The sequence below is a fragment of the Rana temporaria genome, chromosome 1 (genome assembly GCF_905171775.1).
Source record: "Rana temporaria chromosome 1, aRanTem1.1, whole genome shotgun sequence".
NCBI lineage: Eukaryota > Metazoa > Chordata > Amphibia > Anura > Ranidae > Rana > Rana temporaria.
Genome location: NC_053489.1, coordinates 450,534,676 through 450,556,751, shown reverse-complemented (window position 1 = coordinate 450,556,751; position 22,076 = coordinate 450,534,676). Strand labels below are relative to the sequence as shown.

Genomic DNA, 22,076 nt, shown 5'->3' with positions numbered 1-22,076 from the left:
ACAGGCAGGAGGAGGAGGAGGAGGAGAGAGTGCCGTTCTGGGCTTCCATAGCCCACCTGTACAATCTTCCGCAAGTCGAGCATTGCAGAGGGAGGGGGGGTCGAGATCTCCCGCTGACAAGCAGGAGAAGAGGAGGAGACAACCACGTCAAACTAGGTCTTATTTTCGGGGTAGGGCTTATATTGCAGCCCTCCCTGAAAATCCTGCTAGGTCTTATTATCGGGGTAGGTCTTATTTTCGGGGAAACACGGTAGCATTAACAATAACAATACAGCACAACAGTAAAATATCTCTAAAATGCACCTATAATTTGTCCTACAGATTGCATATACAGGAACCACCTTCCTAGGTTATGTCGGATTATGGACTGGTCAAAGCCCCTACAAGTTTACTGTATCAGGGGATGCAAGAGGTAAACAAAAATCCTAATATTGCTATGTACATCCATACAGAAAGCTGTATATATACACTATATTACCAAAAGTATTTGGACGCCTGCCTAGTTTACACACACATGAATTTTAATAGCATCCCAGTCTTCGTCCATAGGGTTCAATATTGAGTTGGTCCACCCTTTGCAGCTATAACAGCTTCAACTCTTCTAGGAAGGCTGTCAAACTTGCTCATCCATGTCTTTATGGACCTTGCTTGGGGCACTGGGGTTGTTTTTCAGGGGTTGGGCTTGGCCCCTTAGTTCTAGTGGAACTCCGGGGGGAACTCTTAAAGCGGAGGTCCACACACACACGGAGGTCACCCCTCTTCGTCTCGTCCCCCCCCCCTGCTGTCTTCTGGGTAATACACTGGTTCCAGGAGACAGCAGGGACCAGTGAGGATGGGCCACGCCGCTCGCGCATGTGCAGTAGGGAACCGGGCAGTGAAGCCGCAACGCTTCACTTCCTGATTCCCTCACCGAGGATGGCGGCGGGGACAGCCGAAAGACTAGCGATTGCGCGGCTTCGGCTGCCGATATTGCGGGCGAGCTGGGCAGGTAAGTGTCCATTTATTAAAAGTCAGCAGCTGCAGAATTTTGTAGCTGCTGGCTTTAAAAAAAAAAAAAATTCAGGTGGACCTCCGTTTAAGGCGTCAGCATACCAAGACATTTTGGACAATTTCATGCGCCCAACTTTGTGGGAACAGTTTGGAGATGGCCCATTCCAGTTCCAATATGACTCTGTACCAGTGCACAAAGCAAGGTCCTTAACCACTTCCATACAGGGCACTTATACACCTTCCCGCCCCAGACCAATTTTTAGCTTTCAGCGCTGTTGCACTTTGAATGAGTTTTTTTTTTGTTTCTGTTATAAAACATTGTAAATAAGTACGTTTTCTCCTTCACTGAATGGCACTGATGGTACTGCACTGACGGGCACTGATAAGGCGGCACTGATGGGCACCGATGAGGGGCACTGATGTGGTGGCATTGATGGGCACTAATATGCGGCACTGATGGGCGGCATGGATGGGCACTGATAGGCGGCACGGATAGGCGGCATGGATGGGCTTGGATAGGCGGCACGGATGGGCACAGATAGGTGGCACAGATGGGCACAGATAGGCGGCACGGCTGGGCACGGACAGGCGGCACGGACGGACACGGATAGGTGGCACGGACGGGCACGGATAGGCGGCACGGACGGGCACTGATAGGCGGCATGGATGGGCACTGATAGGTGGCAAGGATGGGCATAGATGGGCACTATTGTATGTGTTGTACTAATGGATGCCAATCAGTGCCAAACAATGCCTGCCAATCAGTGATGCCCATTGTGGGCACTGATTGGCATCCATTTTGGCACTGATTGGCATCCATTTGTGTGTCCTACTCATCCCTGGTGGTCTAGGGTGGCATCCTTTTTTTTTTTTTTCCTGGTGGTCTATATGGCCATCCCTGGTGGTCCAGTGGGCATCCCTGGTGGTCCAGTGGGCATCCTCGGGGGGGCTGTGCTGATAATCGATCAGCACAAACCCCCCTGTCATAGGAGCAGCCGATCGGCTCTCCTCTACTCGCGTCTGACAGACGCGAGTGAGGAAAAGCCGATTACCAGCTTTTCCTGTTTACATCGTGATCAGCCGTGATTGGACACGGCTGATCACGTAGTAAAGAGTCTCTGTGAGAGATTCTTTACCTTGATCAGTGTTGCGGGGTGTCAGACTGACACCCTGCAACAACGATCGCCGTGATGCGCGCCCCCGGGGGCGCGCAGCGGCTCAGAATCCTGAGGACGTCATATGACGTCCAGTCAGGATTCTACAACCACTTTGCCGACGTCAATATGTCATTGGCGGGCGGCAAGTGGTTAAAGACATGGATGAGTGAGTTTGGGGTGGAGAAACAGGACTGGCCTGCACAGAATCCTGACCTCAACTCGATAGAACTCCTTTGGGATGATTTAGAGCGGAGACTGCAAGCCAGGCCTTCTCGTCCAACAAATGCACTTCTGGAAGAATGGTCAAACATTCCCATAGACACACTCCTAAACCTTGTGGACAGCCTTCCCTGAAGAGTTGATGCTGTTATAGCTGCAAAGGGTGGGCCAACTCAATATTGAACCTTATAGACTAAGACTGGGATGCCTTTAAAGTTCATGTGCGTGTAAAGGTAGGTGTCCCAATATTTTTGATAATATAGTGTATATATAGGGAGTAAAACATGTTAATCTTATCTAGTTTTGTAAAAAACCCTATATAGTTGATTTATTAAACGCAAATAGACTGTTCACTCTGTAAGGGATGTTGCACTTTGCAAAGGAATTTACCCCAGAATGTGGTGAAATTTCACTGTACAACAAATACTCAATTACATGTAAGGAACGAAAGAATAGCATTTTTTCTTGTACATGATTGGATGATGAAAGTCAGTGGAGCTTTACCACATTCACACCCAGTGCTGAACCTGTGGCTCGCAGGGCCCCTGCAGAAAATAGTTTGTATTTTTCCCACCTAGGTGCTTACTCAGGCCAGTGAAGAGAAAATATTCTTGGGACTGGGTCCTATTAGTTACATTGTTATTTGTTTAAGCCTAGGTTCACACTGCTGCGAATTCAAAATCGCGGTTTTGCGGCTTCGCGATTTCGGCCGCAATTTAATGTAAATCGCGGCCCGAAATCGCAAAAAGTAGTACAGGAACTACTTTTTGAAATCGCAGATGCGGCGTCGCACTGATTAGGACAGTGCCATTGCCGACAATTGCCGCCGATTTGAGATGCGATTTGACATGTCAAATCGCATCTCAAATCGTTCCAAATCGTACCCAGTGTGAACCAGGGCAAACTTTCTTTTTTCCTCTGATCTTTTATAATATATCTTGCTTAAGAGAAACATCAGTTGTGGCACAAGTACTTTTAGGGGGTCTGTGCCCCAACATTGGTGTCAGTGGGAGGAATATTCCCCCACAATTGGTTTCAGAGGAGAGGAACAGTGCCCCATCATTGGTGTCAGTGGGAGGAATAGTTTTCCACCATTGGTGTCAGTGGGAGGAATAGTGCCCCATCATTGGTATCAATGGGAGAAATCATGCCCCATTAGTGGTATTGGTGGGAGGAACAGTGTCCCATCACTGGTTTCAGTGGAAGTAATAGTGCCCCATCGTTGGTGTGAGTGGAAAGAATAGTGTCCCCCCACTGGTGTCAGTTGAAGGAATAGTGCCCTGTCACTGATATCAGTGGGAGGAATAGTTCCCCATCATTGGTATCAATGGAAGAAATCATGCCCCATATGTGGTATTAGTGGGAGGAACAATGTCCCATTACTGGTTTTAGTGGAAGTAATAGTGCCACATCGTTGGTGTGAGTGGAAAGAATAGTGTCCCCCCCATTGGTGTCAGTGGGAGGAATAGTGCCCTGTCAGTGATATCAGTGGGAGGAATAGTGCCCTGTCACTGATATCAGTGGGAGGAATAGTGCCCTGTCACTGATATCAGTGGGAGGAATAGTGCCCTGTCACTGATATCAGTGGAAGTAATAGTGCCACATCGTTGGTGTGAGTGCAAAGAATAGTGTCCCCCCCATTGGTGTCAGTGGGAAGAATAGTGCCCTGTCACTGATATCAGTGGGAGGAATAGTGCCCTGTCACTGATATCAGTGGGAGGAATAGTGCTCCATCATTGGTATCAGTGGGAGGACTTATGCCCCATTAGTGGTATTAGTGGGAGGAACAGTGTCCCATCACTGGTTTCAGTGGAAGTAATAGTGCCCCATCGTTGGTGTGAGTGGAAAGAATAGTGTCCCCCCATTGGTGTCAGTAGGAGGAATAGTGCCCTGTCACTGATATCAGTGGGAGGAACAGTGCCCCATCATTGGTATCAGGGGGAGGAATTGTGCCCCATCATTGGTATCAGTGAGAGGTATAGTGCCCCGTCACTGGTATTAGTGGGAGGAATAGTGCCCTATCATTGGTATCAGTGGAAGTAATAGTGCCTCTTCATTGGTAACAGTGGGAAGAATGGTGCCCCATCATTGGTGTCAGTGAAAGAATTAGAGATTAGAAAATTAATCTCCATATAGGCCCTGGATTTTGATGGCGCACAACATTTGCTTTCCTAAAGTAACACTCCTTTTATATATATTTTTGTCCCTTTGGTCCTAACCTGTCTTAAAATCATGAAACCTGAGATGAACAAGGTAGAGGCTTGTGCCCACCCAATCCCACCCCATCACATCACACCCCATCACACAAAATAAACATACTATTTTTAAGGAACGATTGTAACTTTTCCATTTCACTATTACACAGCAAAAGGAAAGTGGTGGGAGAATGCCATTGCTGCTTTTTTCAAGAGAAGCTCACCTGTCAGCTGGCTGGTAAGAGATGTAAGTATACGAGCCAAGCTGTCCAGAATGATTATAATGTATTTTCAAATAAAAATTATTTTTGTGCTTTATCAATCCAGTGTTGAAACTGTAAGGCCCCTTTCACACTTGTACGACTTCAAAGTCATGTGACTTTGCAGCGATTTCGCGGCCGCGATTTTGCATGATTTTGGATCAGTACTACTTTGCCACAACTTTGGCATTAACCAATGAAAACATACATGATGTGAGGTAATTCCTTTTCCTGCCATAGTTGTTTCCAGTCCTGTTTGCTTCCTGGTTGTGGTGTGGTGTGTTGTGACAGATAATGTTTGGTACTCAATATATTGCCACATCAGTTGTCATTGCTGCTGCAGCAGTAGCAGTGCATGAGGAAGAAGAGGAGAAGCGGAGGACAAGGACGTCTCTTTTTGTTGGGCTGTTTTGAGCATGTGTGAATGTGTGCTAGAAAAATGTGCTTGGGAGGGGCTACTATGTTGAAAGGATTGGGTGGGACAAGGGTCAAAAAGCTGCTTGTGCTTACAAAGTCGTATTGAAATCGTACTGAAATCGTGTCTATATTATTCAGGTACAATTTGCATGCTACTTGAGGGTTTAACATTGAGGTTTATGGACATCAACTCGCATTGGAAGTTGGACCAAAGTAGTGCAGGGACTACTTTGAAGTCGGCACGACTTAAAGTCGTGCCAATATGAATGGAAGTCATTGAAAATTATGGAGAATTACTTGTCATGCGATTTTGCAGTCCAAAATCGTAGGACAAGTCGTATAAGTGTGAAAGGGGACTAAGGGTTTGCAGAAGTAAAATAAGAATAATTTACGTCTGCTGTATCTTTCTTTCCATCAGGTATTGTATAATGCCAGAGATTTTGAGAATGCTGCACTGCAGCTTTCAAAGACCCCAATTATCGCTGATACGTATTACATCTTGGGTGGCACTCAGTCAAGAGAAGGATTGGTCATCACCAGAAATAGGAATGGACCTGCAGACCTCTGGCCTTTGGATCCCCAAAGAGGAGAGTAAGTGAAGCTTAATTACAATTCATTACTCACCAACTTTACCTTCGGTAAGTATTATGCCGTGTGCACACTATCGGTCAAACCGATGAGAACGGTCTGATGGACCGTTTTCATCGGACCAAACCGATCGTGTGTGGGCCCCATGGGTTATTTATCCATAGGTTAAAAAAAAGCAATCTTATTTTAAATTTAACCGATGGATACCTAGCCGATAGAAAAAAAAACGATCGTTTGTAGGCACGTCCATCGGTTAAAAATCCACGCATGCTCAGAATCAAGTCGACGCATGCTTGGAAGCATTGAACTTAGTTTTTTTCAGCACGTCGTTGTGTTTTACGTCACCGCGTTCTGACACGATTGTTTTTTTAACCAATGGTGTGTAGGCACGACTGACCATCAGTCAGCTTCATCGGTTAACCTATGAAAACGGTCCATCAGACCGTTTTCATTGGATTGACCGATCGTGTGTACAGGGCTTTACCCCCTTCCTGATCAGGTAATTTTTATGCAATACGGCATTGTGTTACTTAAAGTGACAATTGCACGGTCGTGCAACACTGTACCCAAATAAAATTGATGTATTTTTTCCCCCCATAAATATAGCTTCCTTTTGGTGGTATTTGATCACCTCTGCGGATTTAATTTTTTGTGCTAAAAAATAAAAAATAGGCCGACAATTTTGAAAAAATTATATTTTTTTACTTTCTGCTATAAAATATATCCAATAAAAAATGAAAAAAAAAAAAGAATTTCTTTATCAATTTAGGCCAATATGTATTCTTCTACATATTTTTGGTAAAGAAAATCCCAATAAGCGTATATTGATTGGTGTGTGCAAAAGTTACCGTATTTATCGCGGTATCGCTCCCGCGTATACCGCGCACCCCTAAAGTGGCCCCCAATCCTGTGGAAAAAAAACGTTTTTGTTTTTTTTTGTACTTACAGTTTTGGTGTCTTGCGCGGCGTCCATCGGCGGCTTCGTCGGGTCCGGCGTCCTTCTGCGGCTTCGGGTGTCCTCTTCGGCGGGTCCGGTGTCCTTCTGGGGCGGGTCCGGTGTCCTCTTCGGCGGGTCCGGTGTCCTCTTCGGCGGGTCCGGCGTCCTTCTGCGGCGTCCTCGCGTCCTTCCCGCCATGAGTTTGAATACTGTACCGGCATATACCGAGCGCAGTACACTCGTGAATCTTCGGGCAGGCTCGGCAACTGTCGCGCTGACGTCCTGTACGTACAGGACGTCAGTGCGAGAGGCGCCGAGACTGCCCGAAGATTCACGAGTGTACTGCGCTCGGTATATGCCGGCGCAGTATTCAAACTCGTGGCGGGAAAGCGGGTATCGGCGTATATCGCGCACCCACGATTTTGCCCTGATTTTCAGGGCAAAATAGTGCGCGGTATACGCCGATAAATACGGTATATCATCTACAAACTATGGGATAGTTTTATTTATTTTTTTACTAGTAATGGCAGCGATGAACGATTTATAGTGGGACTGTGATATTGTGGCAGGCAGTCACTTTTGACACTTTTTGGGGGGCTAATGACACGAATACAGTGACCAGTGCTAAAAAAATATGACCTGTCACTTTACTAAAGATACTGGCTGGGAAGCGGTTAACATCAAGGTTGATTAAAGGGTTAACTGTGTGCCTGGGATATGCTTACTAACTGTGGGGGAGGTGCTTTAACTAGGGGAAAGCAAAGATCCGTGTTCCTGCCTAGCAGAAACACAGGATCAATGTTTTCCCTTCTGATAGAATGACAATCTGCCTTGTTTACATAGGCAGATTGTCAATCTGCCTGTGTCCTGTGTAATCGGCTTGTGCCGGCAGACATCAAGTCCACGGTACCCGCCACTGGGCTCCCGCTGTGTGTGATCACAGCAGGCGTGGGACCAGTGATGTCCCGACTCTGCCACCTTAGGACCGGTGATTTTCAGAGAGCTGTGATAGGCTTGGAAATGAAAACACAGAGGTAAAAATACAACTCTTTGGATTTTTACAGAACAAACTATAAAATGGTGCATGTATTTGGGAACTGATGCATGTGAGGTTTACAACCGCTTAAAACTAAACACACTCCCACTCAGGCTGAGGTAGCAGGAGGCACGCACCCTTCACTCATGCTCGCACATGAGTCTACTCTGCATGTCTGTCAATCAAAGGAGAGGGGGTGTGGTGACACATTTTTTTTAAACATTTTTTTAAGTCAGCAGCTACAAATACTGTAGCTGCTGACTTTTAATATTATGGCACTCACCTATCAAGGGATCCTGTGATGTCAGCACCCCAGCCGATCATCGGATCAACTCCTGGGTGCTGCCGCCGCCATTCCTTGAAATTAAACTCGGTAGTGAAGACCTTTAGCTTCAAAGCGGGTTCCCTACTGGGCATGCGTGAAGCACGCTGCGCTTTCTAATTTGGTCCAGTAGCAGGGGAAGGAGGAGGGGGGCCGAACTTCGAGGAGACCGCGCCCCGGCCCATCTCCGGAAGTGGGGAAAGGGACCTGTCAAAAACAGGTCTCCCGTTCCCCCCCTCCCCCAAATGTGGTACTGAAGGGGGAAGGAAGCGTATAAGCGAGAGTTCCACTTTTGGGTGGAACTCTGCTTTAATGAAAGACTTGTGTGGTGCAAATTAGCAAACGTGATTTTGCTGTAAAAACATATCAGATATGTTAAATCTGTGCATTATGTCTCATTACAGATGGTTCCACGTAGAAACAAACTATGACCACTGGACCACCCCACCACCATATGATGACCGACGGTATGAGTCAGAGCCGCACTAATCTGTCAGATTAATCACTAATGTGATAAAAGGGAAAAGCAGACTCTTAGGCCCCGTACACACGACCAGTTTCCTCGGCAGAATTCAGCTTCCGACCGAGTTTCTGGCTGAATTCTGCCGAGGAAACTGGTCGTGTGTACACTTTCGGCCGAGGAAGCCGACGAGGAGCTCGGCGAGGAAATAGAGAACATGTTCTCTATTTCCTCGTTGTTCTATGGGAGCTCTCGGCCCGCCGAGGTCCTCGGCGGCTTCAGGGCTGAACTGGCCGAGGAACTCGATGTGTTTGGCACGTCGAGTTCCTCGGCTGTGTGTACGGGGCCTGATTCTCTGTTGCCTGTAGGATCAGGTTTACTGTGTCTAATGGTAAATTCAGCTATGGCCATGTCTATCTGAATGCACTATTAAAAGAGGGACAGCCATTCATAGTAAAATCAATCAATACCAAGTTGATAATGGCTGAATTATAGATATATTGAGAAGATTTGTGGTTCAACCTTTAACCTTCTTATGATTAACTTACACACACCACATCGGTTCTTGTTTCCAGTTCAGTCAACAGTTGCGGTGAAAACCTGCTTCTCTATGGGACAGCAGGCAGGACCCCTTAAAACCAATAATACTTTAAATAATTAAAACTGACACTTGCATGGAATAAATCGACCGCAGCTGCTTTATTATTGGTTTAAATACAATTAACTTCATAAAATATATTTAATAACACTAAAACAAACCCAGCCACTACGGCTCAGGCTGTATAAACTTCAGATTTTAAAATTAACCCATACCAAATATATAGAGTCATAACAGATTTTGTCCACCTTCAAACATCATACTCTTTTATTAATAATTCTAGATTTTCCTAGCTTGTGACGGAAAATATTGATTATATGAAGACAGGAGGCGAGTATCTTATGCATGATCTTTCTTTATTCATGCTCACAGCAGAAAACCAACTTTAGTGAAATGTTATAGAAAAAAATGTTTCTTTAAACTGACAACCAGAAAGCTACACCCCCGGCAGCCCTCTAGGTGGGTCTGCCAATCACGAGGTAGTCCAGTCAGTATATAAAGGCCTGTCCCTTTAGGAACCTCCTCTTTCTTGAGGCGAACTGTAAACAAACCCGGATATCGATAACAGGCCGACCTCTAATCCTTGGAACTGGACCTCTGAAGCCGTAGACAATCGACAGCCGGGCATCTGGATGGAGAGGGAGCCCCCATCTCCGATCTGTGAGGACAACCGGTCCAAGTGTTGAAGAGAACATGACGAAACGATCCCAACAGGAGATCAAACAGGACGCGCTGGAACAGTCAGCCATAGAACTGGAACATGCGTGGTTCAATAACCTGGAATAAATGAGACATAATACAGTGAAAGGGACGGGTCGGGAGGGAAGATACTCGCCTCCTGTCTTCATATAATCAATATTTTCCGTCACAAGCTAGGAAAATCTAGAATTATACATCAGACAGGAGGCTCATATCTTATGCAAGTTTAAAGCTATAACAAGCATACAGTAAAAAACACATAATTATAACACAGTCATAGATACGTGTTCCTCCGGTCTGAAATAAAATTGACGGAATGTGGTCGCTGAAGACCAGTCTGCTGCTAGTAATAGATCCGATAGGGAGCCTCCCGTAGTGATGACCTTAGTAGCCATAGCCCCTCTGGCAGAGTGAGCGCCAAATAGGGACGTGTCGATCCCTGCCATATCCATGACAGAGCGTACCCACCTGGCCAATGTGGCCGAAGAAACTGGAAGGTGAGGTCTAACGTAAGAAATAAGAAGTTGCGAAGAACGCAGAGACCGTAATGGGGACGTCCTAGACTCATAAGTTTGTAGGCAGCGAACCACACAAAGGTGTGGATGAGATGGGAAGAAAGGGTAAAAAACCGACTGAAGTCCGGTCTTAGTACGACGTACGACCGTAAACCTCACCCCCTGAGGCGAGAACTGGCATCTGGAAATGTCCAGAGCTCTGACGTCTGACACCCGTTTAATGGAGATCAGACATAAGAGGACAGTCAATTTAAAGGATAGTAACTTCAAGGACAGTGAATCATTGTCGTTCCAATCTGAGAACATGGAGAGAACTTTGGTCACGTCCCAAGTCTGTTGGTACTTGGGCCGTGGGGGTCGTTGAAACCTAACGCCCCGTAGTAGGCGGCACACTAAAGGGTGCCTTCCTACCGGTAGCGAGTCAACGGGAGAGTGGTAGGCTGAGATCGCTGATCGATATACATTGAGGGAATTGTAAGACCTCCCGGATCCATAGGATTCCGCTAAGTAATTGACCACTAGGGTCACAGGTGCTTGAATGGGATCAACCTGTCGTTGATCACACCAACGAACCCAGAGTTTCCAGGCTGATTGGTATGCCGACCTAGTTCCGGGGGCCCAGGCCATGGTGAGGAGATTCCTAGCTGCTCCTGAAAGGATGCAGCCTGCACCGGGCACCCCGAGACCAACCACGCGAGGAGAGGGAGTGAGTTGTCCACGAGTAATGGATGTAGGTCCCCGTTGGGGCCGGTGAGAAGGTGAGGGGAGTGAGGGAGGAGTCTGGGGAGATCCACCGTCATCCCCAGGAGGAGAGGGAACCACGGTTGCGTCGGCCACCATGGTGTGATTAGAACGGCCGTCGCTCTCAGGTGTGTAATGTGAAGAAGAACCCTGAGGATCAGGGAGAAGGGGGGAAACGCATAGTGCGTCCCTCGGGGCCAGGTCTGGCGAAGGGCGTCTACCGCCTGAGCCTCCGGATCCGGTCTCCAGCTGTAAAACTGTGGGAGTTGGCGGTTGAGGCGGGACGCGAAGAGGTCTAGGGTAAATGGACCCCACAGGAGATTGAGGGCAAGGAATACTGTCTGATCCAGTCGCCAATCGCTGGAATCGGACAGGTGACGGGAGTTCCAGTCTGCTACTATATTGGAGATGCCGGGAATATATTCCGCGATTGGGATGATGTTGCGTTCCAGGCAAAAATGCCAGAACTCCCTCGCGAGATCCGCTAGGATCTTGGACTTGGAGCCCCCCAGTCGATTGACGTATTGGACAGCGGAGACGTTGTCCATGCGAAGCAATATACAGCAGTTGAAAGCGTGAGGCAGTAGACTCTTGACGGCGAAGAAGGCTGCTAAGAGTTCTAACGCATTGATGTGAAGTAGTGATTCCTCCGCGGACCACGTCCCTCCTGTGGAGAATGAACCGCACCGAGCGCCCCAGCCATGGCGGCTGGCATCCGACTCCAGAATGAAGTCCGGGTTGGAGCTGAATATGGTCTTGCCGTTCCATTCTACGGCATGGCGTAGCCACCATCGAAGCTCCCCCATGGCTTCCGCGTCCAGCTGGACTTCATCCGCGTAGCGGAGTCCCTGGCGGAGGTGAAGGGCTTTGAGCCTCTGAAGGGCTCGGTAATGGAGGGGGGCAGGAAAGATGGCTTGGATCGACGCTGCCAATAGGCCGACGAGACGTGCCAGTCCGCGTAAGGATACCCTCTGCTTGTTGAGCACGAGACTGATCTCCTTGCGTATGGTCAAAAGTTTGGTCTTGGGTAGACGAAGGACCGCTAGGTTGGTGTCTACCAGAAATCCTAAAAACTCCATCTCCTGAGATGGGATAAGGACCGACTTTTCGTGGTTTACTAGAAAACCCAGGTCTTGAAGTAGGGTAACTGTCCAGGATGCATGGACGTTTGCTAGGTGGGGTGAGCGAGCCATTATGAGTATGTCGTCTAGGTAGACGATCAATCTCACCCCTCTGCTCCGTAGGGATGCTATTACAGGTTTTAGTAACTTGGTAAAACACCAAGGAGCTGAGGAGAGACCGAAGGGAAGACAAGTGAACTGCCACACTCTGTCCCTCCACAGGAAACGGAGTAAGTGTTGAGAGGACGGATGGATGGGAACCGTAAGGTAGGCGTCCTTCAAGTCCACCTTGACTAACCAATCCTCCGGGCGTAAGAGGTCTCTTAGGCAGTGAATGCCTTCCATCTTGAAATGTCGGTATACGACATGTTGGTTGAGGTTCCTCAAGTTTATGACCGGTCGGAAACCTCCGCCCTTTTTTCTGACTAGAAAAAGGTTGCTGAGGAAACCGGGAGAGTTTGAGTCCACCTCTGTTACAGCTAGTTTGGTCTGGAGATCCTGTAATTCGTTGTCCATCAGACTGGCGTTTGGGATAGAAAACCGGATGGGGTGAGGAGTATGGTCCATCACTGGAAGGGCATATAACTCTATTTGGTAGCCCGCCACTGTATTGAGTATCCACGAGTCTGCCGTAATCGCAGACCAGGCGTGGATAAAATGTTTCAACCTTCCCCCTACAGGCATTTGGGACAAGTGCAGAGGTATCGTACTCACCGGAAGATGGTCTGGAACGGGGGTAGCCTCTAGCACCTCGGCCTCTCCATGGACGTCCCCGGGGGGGGGAAAAAGGGTGCTGGTTGGGCAACCGGTACGGAGTAGGGCGGTGGAGTCTGGTACTGCACGGGAGCTCTTTGGAATGGCCTGGAGGAGGAGAAACGGCCGGTAGAGCGGCCTCTATATCTACCGGCCTTGTGAAAAACTCTACTGTTAGTCTTCTTCAGAGACGTCTGGGCCTTGTCCAGGCTGGAATAGAGCCCTACCATTTTGTTTATGTCCTTTATTAAGGAATCTCCGAATAGCATGCCGTCGGCAGACGGCCCCGGTTCAGAGTCGGCCAGATGGGAGAGTTGGGGATCGAGTCTCATGAGTATTGAGCGACGACGCTCCATGGAGCATGCAGTATTTGCTGAACCCAGGAGACACACCGCTCTCTGGGCCCATTCCCTAAGTTGGGATAAATCGACGGGTTGACCAGAGGCGGAAGCCTGCTCACTGAGATTTAGGATCTTTGTGATGGGGCCAAACAGGTCTAAGACCCGGTCTTGGATCATTTTGAAGGACCTCTCTATCCCCTTTTTAGAATATTTCCCACTCTTAGTGAGGTATCTCAAGAGGATGGGGTCTACCTCAGGAGTGCTCACTACCTTTTTGGTAATACACGGGCGGGGACATTCCGCACGAAGTTTGTTCCTGTTGGTCTTGTCGACCGACCTCCGAGCCCAGTATTCAATGTATTGAGCCACCTCGGGTAGGGGTGTCCAATCACCGGATCTGGGGTGACTAATGGCTTCGGGGTCAAAGAATGGCTCCCCGTGGGAGTCTAATAAAACCTCACCCTGGGGTACAGGGTTGGTGTCGTTCTTAGCCGACAGGTGCCCACTGTCCTCATAATCTTCTCCAGACTCATAGGCGTCAGACGCCTCGGACTCCGCGGACGACTCAGGAGAGGAGTCCACAAAGGAGTCCGGTTTTGTCCGCCTGGCGGATCGTTGCCTCTGTAAATTTATCTCCCCGAGGCCCGGGGGTCGTACCGAGTCTGGGAGAACAGTGGGTCGACAGTCCTGGGATGGTACTGTCTGGAGCATGTTTAGTACTTCCCCTGCCGGGGAGTCGTGGGCCACGTCAATGTGGCGGCGTTTCTGAGACGCTTTACCCTTCTTTATCATAGGTATGCCGGTGTCAGGAGATCCGGACCTATGGGGTATAGGTGGGGTAGATACCACCGAGGCCATGGCAGCCTGCACAGACTGAGTTATCAGCTGTTGGATCTGTGCTGTAGTCATGACTACAGGCGTGTCCTGTGAAGGATCTAGTAGTTCTATGGGAATGTCCATACTGGTGGGATCCCTGCCTTCTGCCATGTTGAAGCTGTTGGCAATAGTGCTGTTAGAGGTGAAATGCAGCGCTAGACTAAAGGAAGGCTAGGGATGCTGAGAAAATCAGATTGGGTAATAAGAGTGCAGTAGCACTAAGGGGAGAGAGCTGCAGCGCTAGATCTATATAATATTAAAAAACTATCTATAAAGGGGTATAAAAACTATCTATGGTATAGGATGGGAGTAAGTGAGGGAATAAATTCCCAGGAAAATGATACCGCAGGGTCCGTGCTCCGTCCACCTCTCCGATCGCTCACACACTGCTGAGCGTGACGGAGGAGCGGAGCACGGGGGAGGAGGGCGAAGTCTCGCGAGAACTCCCGTCCTGATCTGATAGGACGAGAGGTCGCGACACGCCCCCCTGTCTGAAAGAGCGCGCTGAGGAGGAAAAGAAGGCGCGAAGGATGCGATGAAGATGGCGCCGACGTCTCGCGATGTTAGGCGAGACCGCGCGGAAGAGTGTGAAGGGTTCGGGACTGGTCAGAGCGGAGGGTGCGCGCTGACCAGGGCCCCATAGAAAAAACGCAGGTAATACAATGAGCTGTTAAAACGGAGCTTAACAGAGCGGTGATGAAGATGCATACAAAGGCTGTAGAAAATTATATATAAATACAGAAGGGTGGAAATAGATAGCGCCCCGAAGGGGGGCGAATCAATAGGAATCCACAGAGGAGTTGTATATAAAGGTAATACAATTAAAGTAAGATATTACAATTGAAACAAAGAGTATATATATATATATAAAAATAATCTATAGAGTTCAATGAATCTACTTATCTGAGTTCTGATCTGTGAGCAGAAAGAAAGAGGAGGTTCCTAAAGGGACAGGCCTTTATATACTGACTGGACTACCTCGTGATTGGCAGACCCACCTAGAGGGCTGCCGGGGGTGTAGCTTTCTGGTTGTCAGTTTAAAGAAACATTTTTTTCTATAACATTTCACTAAAGTTGGTTTTCTGCTGTGAGCATGAATAAAGAAAGATCATGCATAAGATATGAGCCTCCTGTCTGATGTATAATTTAATATTATATAACATATACATATATTTATTAATTTTTTTTTTTTTTTTATATTATTTTTTTTTTTTTGAAGGTGACATTACCACATAATTGCAGCCGCGACAAAAATAATAAACAAGGGAGGGGGGGGGGGCACCACAATCCTGTTCTCTGAGGCGACTGAACAGCTCCACGGAACCCTTCCTTATATAGCCCTAATTGCTACTGGACTAAACTAGTCAAAACCGGTACTGGGCTCCAAGAGCCCTAAAAGCCCGGGAAAAACATGTGCAGGCCTCGTGGACAGCAGGTGTTTCAAGGAAAGCCCGGGAAAGTCACGTTTCCTACTCTCCCATGCCTTGTGACAGGCAACCCTTGCAGAGTCATAGCATGCCTCTACAAGGGGAGCCTTGAAACTAACTGCCCTGCCGCTATCCCATGGGAAAAGGGGGTATTGAAACTTTCCCCCCTTTTCTGACATTCTCAGCACAAGAGGGAAATGATCAACTAAAAATATTTTTCAGTAATAACAATTTCCCACATTCAGAAGTACTCATTACTGAACATGAATATAGTGGGGTTGATTTGCTGATATATAACCCTATATAACTCAATTTCTTGGTAAAATATAAAAGATGATGTTACATGTTACATGTCACGCTTTAAAATTTTGCACACTAGTGGAATGGCGCCAAACTACGATACTTACAAATCTCCGTAGGCGATGCTTTAAAACTTTTTACAGGTTACCAGTTTAGAGTTACCGAGGAGGTTTAGCACTAGAATTATTGCACTTGTTATAACTTTTGCAGCGATGCCTCACATGTGTGGTGCGAACGCTGTTTACATTTGCGGGCATGACTTGGGTATGAATTTGCTACTGTATGCGAGCACAGGGGGCCGGGGGCACTTTAACATTTTTTTTTTATTATTGTATTTATTTATTTTTTACACTGTTCCTTTATTTTTATATATTTTTTTATCACTTTTATTCCTGATACAAGAAATGTAAACAACCCTTGTAATATGAAAAGGCATTACAGGTCCTTGTTATGTAGACATCTGGGGTCAATAATACCCCAGATATCTCCTCTACTCTGGAAAACCTGAGATTAAAAAAACAAAAACATCAATCTCTGCTTATAATATCTAATGATGATATGAAAAGGGTCCTTAAGTATTTATTGAGAATTTGTTTATAGTCAATAGCATTTTTCAAAGGGGAACGTGTGCTCTCAAGTTGCTGTAATTCTTCTCTGATCTCCACACTTCCTGGTTGTCTGTTTCCTGATAACCACAGTACTGGGAGCTTTCTCTCCGTGGTCACTAATCAAGGAGGTGTGATTACTGTGTGTCTAAAACCCCACAGCACCAATCAGTTTCGTTTTCCAAACCATCACTGCCCTGTATTGGCTCTGTGACTCTGTACAGCAGAGGCAGGAAACAACATGCAAAAACGAAACTAGAAACTACAGGTACATTATATGATTGATTTTTATCTATTTTTAATCGTTTTTAAAAGGAATCGGTTAACTATTATGTCTCTATACCCTGTAAACAGTCATTTCAGCATAAATTGTTTTTTATTTACAACTCCTTTAAGGATAGTTTAAGAGAAAGTAAACCCTGATGGGATTTTACTTCCTCTTTATTCACCTGCAAAGTAAAAGCATAATGGGCTAGTATGCATTGCATACTAGCCCATTATGTGCCACTTACCTGAAAACAAAGCCTGTGATGTCCGCAATGTCCACGCTGGTGGACGTCCATCTTCAGGGGAAGGGTTACTGCTAAGGGCAGTGACAAGGCGGACTTTTAAGGCAAGACAGGAACATAGGGTTTAGAAAAATATAAACTTTTAATTACAAAGATACAATAAAATACATAAAGAAAATACATAAAAAAACATATAAAGTATACGTTCAATTGCAAAAATTCCTTTTCGTCTACGCGTTTCGCCTTTTGGCTTCCTCAGGACGAGGTTAGGAGAATTTGACAGTAAGATATTATATATTTCATTAATCTGTAATGAAATATAATGGATTACAACATTTGACAGACAGTAATATTTTAATGGTTAGAGCCGGGACCACTAGAGCAGGGGGCGAGGCCAAGATGGGGAATGTATCCAAAATGGGCAGCCACACTGCAGTATCCGTTATAGGACAAATCAAAGGGTTCAGGGCCTGAATGGGTGGTTGAAGAGGCAATAGTAAGTAAGGCAGAACTAGATGAAGTATTATGCCAGAGGAGAAGGGATAAAGGTACTTACCTCTCGGACGGAAGGGTATCGCATGTCCCGGGGGATAGCCTGTGCTATACACCAGTAATCAAGTGTGGAGGCTGCCTTATATAGGGTGATGGGGATGAGGAAGGGAGGGTTTAATGCCGGCATCACGATTTATAGCGGGTTGACATCATTATTGGGCGCTGGGGCGAGGAGCGGCGCATAAACATTGCAGCCGATTAGGGGGGTGTGACGCGATAGCGTGAAAAAGTCAAAGGGCGTGGATAGGGGCGGCACTGTACATAGTATTGAAGAACGTCCATCTTCACCCCTCATCCTTCCGGGGCCGTGGACTCTGGTTCTCTGACTGCCAGGAGTCGTGTGACATCACTCCAGCGCATGCGGGCGGGAGCCGACGGTCATGGCACAATCGTGCCTTTTCCTTAGTGCGAATGCGCCGATGACGGCGCAAGCGTATATGGTAAATATGTCCTAAACCGCACAGGTTTAGGAGATTTTTCCAGTACCTACATGTAAGCCTTATTATAGGCTTACCTGTAGGTAAAAGTGGTGTGTAAGGGTTTACAACCACTTTAAGAATGTGATTTTGCCTTAAACAATAAATAAACAATAAAGGAAATCTCTGAAAAAATTCAATTGGAACATATACCTACAGCTATCTGAGGCCAGGAGGCACACAGTAGATCAAAAGTGTTTGGTCAACCAATCAGGAACCCCTCCAGTTTCAGACACTAGTATTTTAGGGGACATTTTCAAGGGTATAAACTGCTCTGGATAGACAATATACAGTATCACTATACAAGGAATTACAAAGACTAAAAATAATGGACTTTACATTACATCAAGCAATGGGCTTTACATTGAGATTTTTTTTTTCACCTCCCTACCTTTTTCCCCCTATTTGATTTTGCTATCATATTTTACTTTCATTATGTTTTATTTCTTTATCTTAATCTTAAAACCAGAGAAGCATTTAAACCTAATATAATTATTATAACATCTGTACATATTACATATTAAATATTGATATGTTGACGCATTTGACATTTAAGGAAATGCTGCACAATGGCTTTGCATAGAATAAATAACTGGGTGTCTAAGTATTTGCACACTGATACTTAGATTGGGTAGAATAATATACAGTTGCAAGAAATAATATGTGAACCCTTTTGGAATGATATGGATTTCTGCACAAATTGGTCATAAAATGTGATCTGATCTTCATCAAGTCACAACAATAGACAATCACAGTCTGCTTAAACTAATAACACACAAATAATTAAATGTTACCATGTTTTTATTGAACACACCATGTAAATATTCACAGTGCAGGTGGAAAAAGTATGTGAACCCCTAGACTAATTACATCTCCAAGAGCTAATTGGAGTGAGGTGTCAGCCAACTGGAGTCCAATCAATGAGATGAGATTGGAGGTGTTGGTTACAGCTTCCCTGCCCTATAAAAAAACACATACCAGTTCTGGGTTTGCTTTTCACAAGAAGCATTGCCTGATGTGAATGATGCCTCGCACAAAAGAGCTCTCAGAAGACCTACGATTAAGAATTGTTGACTTGCATAAAGCTGGAAAGGGTTATAAAAGTATCTCCAAAAGCCTTGCTGCTCATCAGTCCACAGTAAGACAAATTGTCTATAAATGGAGAAAGTTCTGCACTGCTGCTACTCTACCTAGGAGTGGCTGTCCTGTAAAGATGACTGCAAGAGAACAACGCAGACTGCTCAATGAGGTGAAGAAGAATCCTAGAGTGTCAGCTGAAGACTTACAAAAGTCTCTGGCATATGCTAACATCCCTGTTCTGAATCTATGATACGTAGAACACTAAACAAGAATGGATTTCATGGGAGGATACCACAGAGGAAGCCACTGCTGTCCAAAAAAAACACTGCTGCACGTTTACAGCACCTGGATGTTCCACAGCAGTACTGGCAAAATATTCTGTGGACAGATGGAACCAAAGTTGAGTTGTTTGGAAGAAACACACAAGACTATGTGGGGGGGGGGGGAACTCTGACTGGGCCACTCCAGAAAGCGTATTTTCTTCTGTTTAAGCCATTCTGTTGATTTACTTCTATGCTTTGGGTCGTTGGCCTGTTGCAACACCCATCTTCTGTTGAGCTTCAGCTGGTGGACAGATGGCCTTAAGTTCTCCTGCAAAATGTCTTAATAAACTTGGGAAACTTGGGAACGTCTGTCCGTGTTCATCCGATCCGCAGACGGATGGAAAAATAGGATTTTCCTCCGTCTGCAGAATCGGAGCATAGCGGACACTGATGAGATCGGGTGTCAGCGGATGTTCATCTGCTGACACCCGCTATCCCATAGGGATAGATGTATGTCCCTATTTCATCCGTAAACAGATAGATGAAATACGGACAAACGGTCCGCTGGTGTGAAAGGAAGTGTGTCCTGAGACACGATTGGCCAGTGTGTTCTAAGACTCCCTGACCAATCGGGTCTCAGGAGCTGCTTCCTGATTGGCCTGGAGGAGAATCAGGAAGACAAGAGCGAATATTAATTCAATATTGTTACATAACTGGGTGGGCTACGCCTCGAGCCCACCCTTTTTTGGAGTCAATTAGAACCTCTGGCCCTAATCATGAACTTAAAAAATTTAATAAAAAATACCATTGGAATTTATGCGTCCATTGCCTTGCATGTAGATTAGGGGCCAGGCGCATGCATTAGCGGGGCTGCGCCCCAGAGCCCCATATGGACGGGCCACCACTGATGACATATATAGATATAAAGAACCTTTATAGTAAAGATACTGGCAAGAATTTCTTCTGCTGTTTTGTCTGGATAGATGCTTTGATAGACATTAATGCCCAGCTGAAACTATCTAAACCATCTTATGTTCTCATTCAGTAGAATTATAGACTGAATGGGCCAAATTCTCAAAAGAGATACGCGGACTTAACTAAAGTTTTCTAAATTTACACGGCGCGTATCTTTGCGCCCGATCTTCAAAACGAGTTAAGCCTAGATTTCCGGATTTTCCATCCTACCTAAAATAATTACACCTGCGCATCCCCGGACGCAAATTACGCTAGTCACGCCGCTGTTTTTGATAGGCAAAGATGCAAATGAGGGAGATAGGGCGATCCACAAAATTTAGTGTGTGCGCCGTAGATTACGCCCTGTGCGCACCTGTTAGTTTCCCTGGGCAAATTTACACATTATAAAAGCAGACCTAATTTTACACATGCCGTGTAAGGGTCTGCTCAAGCAACTGAATAGAGGTAGAGCTGACAACACATCTCTGCAGGACAACAATCTGACTGCCAAAATGCCCGGCACATCAATGATTGTAACGGCACTCGCCACTTTACAGGCACAAAGAAGGAGGAGGGCACAGAGGAGGAGGATGCGGGCACAGGATAGGGTTTATCGCCCACGGCGCGCTCTGTTTGCCATGCCTGATTATGAGGTGTATGGCAACTTCAGATTTGACAGGGAAGCCATCCTGGAGCTCACCCAAATACTTCAGGAGGATCTCACCACCCCAACCCAACGATCCCATGCCCTGCCACCTCTACAAAAAGTTATGGCAACCCTTCATTTTTTGGCCACTGGGTCTTTCCAGCGTGCATCTGGAGGTCTGGCTGGGATGGTGCAGTCGACAATGAGCCGATGTGTCCATCAGGTGGTCCCTGCCATACTGCGGCGCATGGTCAACCAGTTTGAAAAGCCCACCCAGGAGGAGCAGCGTCTGCAAGCCATGACTGACTTCTACAACATTGGTGGCTTCCCACGGACCATCGGGGCAATAGACTGCACCCATGTGGCACTACAGCCCCCCCATGAAACTGAGCACCTGTTCAGGAACAGAAAAGGCTGGCATTCGATCAACGTCCAAGCTATTGTAGATGCTCATGGCCTCATCTGGCAAGTTTGTGCCAAATTTCCAGGGTCGTGCCACGACAGTTTCATTCTCCGGCAGACCAAGATCTACCAAGACTTGGAGCAGAATGTGTATGGAGACAGCTGGCTGATTGGTGAGTGACATTGGTGTCAGGTATGCCCCCCCCTCCATGATGCAGACATCACAAGGGGCACATGCATGACTAACATCCTCCTGTCTTTTCCCTTACAGGTGACTCTGAATATGCCTTGGGACCCCACCTAATAAAACCATTTAGGAACCCCCAAACACCAGGAGAACACAAATATAATGAGGTGCACATTCGCACCCGGTCAATTGTAGAGCGGACATTCGGGCTTCTCAAGTCCCGCTTCAGATGCCTTGACAAGACTGGGGGTACACTCTTGTATTCCCCAGACTTTGTCTGTCAAATAATTGGGGCATGTTGCATACTACACAATTTTGCAATGAGAAGGGGCCTGCATATTGAGTTATGTCCTGACCTGACCCCCCACCCAGGCAATCCCCCCCCCCAACCACCTCTACCCGGTCTGCTGAGGGCACAGCAATAAAGAGACGACTTGCTGAAGTCATCCT

At 46.6% G+C, this 22,076-nt stretch overlaps 1 protein-coding gene across 1 annotated transcript in view; it reads left to right on the top strand.

The window, feature by feature from the left end:
* Positions 1-22,076, top strand: part of LOC120916545 (N-acylethanolamine-hydrolyzing acid amidase-like) — a 73,535-nt gene that overhangs the window by 21,571 nt on the left and 29,888 nt on the right. The window contains exons 4-7 of the mRNA XM_040327591.1: positions 322-412; positions 4,732-4,808; positions 5,657-5,829; positions 8,526-8,588. Coding sequence (XP_040183525.1) covers positions 322-412; positions 4,732-4,808; positions 5,657-5,829; positions 8,526-8,588 — 404 coding nt within the window. The remainder of the gene's footprint in view (positions 1-321; positions 413-4,731; positions 4,809-5,656; positions 5,830-8,525; positions 8,589-22,076) is intronic.